The following is a 5,177-nucleotide window of genomic DNA, read 5'->3' as shown; positions in this document are numbered from 1 at the left end:
ACATGGAAAATAAATGAATGAATAAATACTCAATTAATTATACACAATTTTTCATTTCGAAAAAAATTGTGTATAATTAATTATTTATTTATTTAATAGAAGCTGATAAAATTTAGTATAAATGAATGAATTTAAAAAAAGTAACAATTAATGATGTTTCAACACATAATTACATGAAACATATTGTATAGTTCAATTCAAAGGTGTTTTTAGTTACAAAATAAAAAAGTTAAAAACTGCAAAAAAACATGAATAAATAAATTTTTGACTCAATGTAGATCTTAATTTAAAATACACATTCTAACACCCAAATATTTAACTAATTTAAACATTTAATTAATTATTTAAAAAAAATCTTTTTCACAGCAAATTTTGGCAAATCGGTTAGGGGGGGGGTGAGATCTGTGCATTTGTACAATAGCCATACTTGCACTTTAAGACAAATTATTTTGGAAACTTAGGTTGTTTGCATTTTTAATTTATTTATACTAAAATCACCGTAAAGGATTGAAGTTTAATCAACAAAACTTTAAAAAATCGATTTTATTATTTATGTTGGGGGGTTGGAGGAATAAGTCGGAAGAGTAAGATAACCTTCCTCTCCTCCCCTGATAACAGTCTGTTGGCGTTTCTAACTTCTGTTCTGACTTCGAATGGCGTCTGGCGATGCTCGTCTTCCGCCGGTCGGGACGTTGATGCGTATCTCGTACCGTTATCGCAATGATCGCGACCTATTTTTGGGCCACCGTCGCGATTTCCGTCGTCTCCTATTCCGTGCTAAATTTTGACCAAGTCAGGGAGTTTTTCGCCGGTCGCTTCCAACGGCGAGCGGAGGCCGGGGACGCCGGAGGCCGCCTCTTCACGGTGGAGGAGCTCGCCGCTTTCAACGGGGACCAACTCTACCTGGCCATCCTGGGAAGTGTCTTCGACGTGACCAAAGGAGCGAGGCATTACGAACCCGGAGGAGGTTACCACGGGTTTGTTGGTATGATTCAATCTTTCATTTCCATTTATTGTTTAAAAAACAATCAACTTTACGTTTTCTTCATTCCACTGATGGACAAATTTAACTCATCACTCAATTTCTTCACTTTAAAATTAAATCCATTATCTTTGAACATCGGTTGCAGGTAATTAAAAGCTTTTTTAGTCAAAATAAACAGTAAATAATGATTTGTTTACTTCCTTTGTTTATTTGTGTACTGATTAATCTCATTTGCACAAAAGGTAGCATTGGGTTCAATTCTGCTACGCCTAAAGACCACTTTCAGTTAATCTTTTTCCTTCGTTGATTTCTTTTTTTATTCTTATTCTTAAACCTTTTACGATGAGTCGAGTCAGGCATTTGAGTGAGCATGACAGTGCCTCATAACATTATTAGAGGAAGGATACAACCAGTCCGAAGTCACTAGGAGACTAAATGTAAACCACTCTACAATAGGAAGGGTTCTTGTGAGCTTCAGCGAAATAGGGTTTCACATTAGAAGGCCAGGGGGCAGGGTCTACCTAAGTCTACAGACCAGTTGCAGTTGGAATTTAGGGCTTGTAGCCAGCTCGAAGTCCAGATTTGAACCCAACAGAACACATTTGGGACAAACTTGAGCCAATGAGTATGATGGCGAAACCCAGGTCCTAACACTCTAGAATAGTAAGAAATGGCTGTTCTTGATGAATGGAATTCTATGCCAGCATATTAGTTGGGATGCTGTGGAAGATCAGCCGTATAAATTGTGCAGAGTAAGGGAGCCATGTATGCCACCCTAAAATGGAACAAGTAGAAAAGGAATTTGCCTTGGACGATTCTGAAATATTGGTTTGAAGATTGGATTTGAGAATAATGTATGTGAATTGTACATACTCCCTGAGCCAATCAAAGTCCTGCGGGCGAACTCTGAACAGTACAGTTGGTGACAGTGTCAACAGAAAGGTTGGTGAATGCTTTATTGCTGAGGGTCCACTGAAGGGGAAGAATAATTTGAAAAGTCCATTTTCCATTTTGACATTAAAGGATGGGAGATTTTTCTATACAATTTATCAAAGAAATAATACTAACCTTTTTAATTATTTTTATCGACTTATTCTTAATTATATAATTAATTAATCATACACAATGTTTTCAAAATGAAAAATTTTATGTCAAGGGCGGGATTTGAACCCACGACTTTTGGCTCAATACATCACTGGTCGATTACTTGAGCTACCATGACTTTGATCTTATCATACCATGACAAATTTTTCATTAAAAAAAAATTGTGTATAATTAATTGAGTAATTAATGATATTAAGAATAAGCGATAAAAATAATTTAAAAAGTTAGTATTAACCTAGAATCACACCTGAATCATACACAGTCCCGCTAATGTAGTACGATCGTTAATAAAATGTGTTTCTATATGAAGCTGTGATTTTCTTACAATTGGAATAAAACAGGTAGTCAAAATGGAAAGTTTGTGGCATGGGCGATCAAAGTAATGGTAGCTCAAGTGCTAGAGCAGTGGTATATTTAGCCGAAAGTCCTGGGTTCGAATCCTGCCTGTGACACCAAATTTTCATTTAAAAAACAATTGTGTATAATTAATTGAACAAAGAAATAATGTCTCAAATCTTTATGACAACTGGGTTTTACAACATGTTTTGACTTTCAAATGACATGCTAATTATGTAAAGTTTGATATGTTGATGTCACATGGCATATTTCTCGCTCATAGGAAGAGATGCGAGCAAGGCTTTCATCACTGGCGATTTCACCGAAGAGGGTCTCACGGATGACATCTCTACTCTTACTCTCTCTGACTTAGGTGCTCTTAATGATTGGCTTAAGTTTTATCATAAGGATTATGAGTACAAAGGTATTGATTTATTGAACTTATGATAATGATTTGTATTTATATAAAAAAAAAAAAAAACCCTTAAGGAAAGCTGATTGGAAAATTTTATGATGAGAAAGGCCAAAACACAGCTTATTTAAATGAAATACTCGAGAAAATTAAGGTTGGTGAGCTAGAGAAGAAATCTGTTAAAGAGTTGGAACACAAGTACCCGCCTTGTAACATTGAATGGAACCAGGAGAAAGGGTCACGGGTGTGGTGTTCAAAACAAAGGTAAAAATACAATAAATACTTCTTCAGAGTGCATTAATTAATTTTATTTTGTAGTGGTGGTGTCAAGAGAAGTTGGGTGGGATACCCGAGGAAGTTTTTTCAACCTGGAAAAAAGACATTTCGCTGTGCTTGTGTTAAGACCTTTGACGTTTCCGGTGATAATAGGCAAGGAAGCTTTGAACGTTATGAAGGCTGTAAAGTCGATTCTGAAAGTTGCTACATAAAAGAAAAGTGATAACTTCTCTACCTGTTTATGTAAATTATGTTAATTCCACTGTAATTTAGATTGGCAGCTGTGCTTATTATTTATAAGTCCGTCCAACCTGTATTTCTTCATCACCCTTTCAATACAAATCGTATTATACACAATTTTTTATTTGATAAAAGTATGTGTTTTTTGTTTAATATATAAGTTGTATATTTTTATAGTAGCAAATTAAAATATATTATAAATTAAAAAAAAAAAAAATGTCTACGTTCCTTCTATTATCTTAAGCAGGACTTATTTTGTACAGTACTCACAAGCAGAGAAGAATCTTACAGTTATTTTCTGTGTCCTTTGATGAATTTTTGACATGCCTCTGTCCTGTGCCCCCTTCAACAGAGGACTTAATCCTCCTATGATGATGATGATGATGAATACTAGGAAGTGGGGTTTGTGCTTCCCAGTGCAATCTTTTTTTTATATTTTTAATTTTTTTAAAATGTTTTAATCAAAGGTTATGTTTCTATTGTCTGCTCCAATCTGTTTTTGGCAATGTGGTATGCCACAAAAGGATTCAGGGCCAATAAGTCTCTTCGTCAAACTTTTTTTTGGCTAATTCATCGACCTCATCATTGCCACTCTGCACTGTGAGCCCTGGCCCTGGTACCCAGACAAGGGTAATTTTGTCCTTTACCTCAATGTCTGACAGGGCAACAACTGGCCTTTTCTACTGGTGCGGTAATTGCCCTCAGCGTCGCCTAGCTTTCTTCTATTAACACCTTTTCTTCTCATAGTTGTGTAACATATTATTTCCAGAAAAAATACGATATTTGATTGTAGACTGTGCTTTGTAGATAATAAAATACATAAATATGCAAATTTTACTGGACATTATTTTTTCTTTATATTAATTTTCACATTAAACTATTATTAATTAGCAGCTAGATAAGTTAAGAAATAAAGAAAAAAAGGAAGAGAATTTTCATGTGTACGCAATATTTACTCACCATCAAGTTAAATTAAACTGCTCAAAAATGAATAGGGATATTTGTAATTTATTCTTATTTTATTAATTTTAATTAAATTAACTGATATGTTCTTATTAGTTAGATAAATCAAAATAGAAAATACAAAACACCTTTTCCCGTCTTTTCTCCATTTTAATCCAGTTGTATTTTTTTTAACCATGGAAAGATCATCTTGAACCAGAAGTTCGCAATATTATTGTGACAATGAGTCATCGACAAGTCGATATCGCAGAAGCAGTGGACGTTTCTCAGAATGTGGTCTCCCAGGTGTTAGCCCGATTCCGAGAGATGGAAGTGCCAATAGGAGGTAGTGGACCTCAGTGCATTACGGCACTAAGGGAGGACAGAAATATTGCCATTGCTGCAAGACGGAAACCTTTCTGTATTGTCCACCAGATCCTAAATGAATTAAAAGAAGTTTTGGCAAAGCCTTTATCTGTAACAATTACAAATCATTTGTGGGAAGTTGGCTTCACTTTGAATGCCTCTTTGAGAGCTCGCCACCAGCAACTCAAGAGAGTATGGTGCAGCAAGGGTCTAGAATAGAACACCAATTGGAGTGCTGTTATGTTTACTGATGAGTCGTGTTTCTGTCTGTATAGTGATAGCAGGCGCTGAAGTCTATTGAGAACAGGGGAATCGTACAATGCCCTAGTTTGTGCTCTCTTCAGTGCAATTTTGAGGAGGCAGTGTAATGGTGTGCGATAGGATTTACACTGTAGAACGAACTGGACTCCGTATTTTTGAAGGCAACCTTACGTCCAAGAAGTTACAGAGAAATACATCCCTCAAACCAGGGATCTCATTGGCAGGGATTTTTGATTTCTGGATGACAATAACAGA

General features: G+C 35.6%; 1 protein-coding gene across 1 annotated transcript; it reads left to right on the top strand.

The window, feature by feature from the left end:
- The first annotated feature begins 594 nt into the window (after positions 1-594).
- On the top strand, positions 595-4,190 carry LOC106663767 (neuferricin homolog). The gene is made up of 4 exons (XM_014388856.2): positions 595-985; positions 2,709-2,849; positions 2,915-3,101; positions 3,156-4,190. Exons 1-4 carry the CDS (start codon positions 721-723, stop codon positions 3,334-3,336), a joined length of 774 nt encoding a protein of 257 aa, XP_014244342.1. The 5' UTR covers positions 595-720; the 3' UTR covers positions 3,337-4,190.
- Positions 4,191-5,177: the final 987 nt, after the last annotated feature.

This window comes from Cimex lectularius, unplaced genomic scaffold, assembly GCF_000648675.2.
Source record: "Cimex lectularius strain Harlan isolate CLEC.00 unplaced genomic scaffold, Clec_2.1 scaffold204, whole genome shotgun sequence".
Lineage (NCBI taxonomy): Eukaryota > Metazoa > Arthropoda > Insecta > Hemiptera > Cimicidae > Cimex > Cimex lectularius.
This window is presented reverse-complemented; position numbering and strand designations above follow the sequence as displayed.

Excerpts from the sequence above, each read along its gene's own strand:
- LOC106663767 (XM_014388856.2), top strand. The coding sequence starts at position 721 with ATGATCGCGACCTATTTTTGGGCCACCGTCGCGATTTCCGTCGTCTCC. Across the intron at positions 986-2,708 it reads AGGTTACCACGGGTTTGTTG|GAAGAGATGCGAGCAAGGCT; the intron begins GTATGATTCAAT and ends TCTCGCTCATAG. Across the intron at positions 3,102-3,155 it reads GTGTGGTGTTCAAAACAAAG|TGGTGGTGTCAAGAGAAGTT; the intron begins GTAAAAATACAA and ends TTTATTTTGTAG.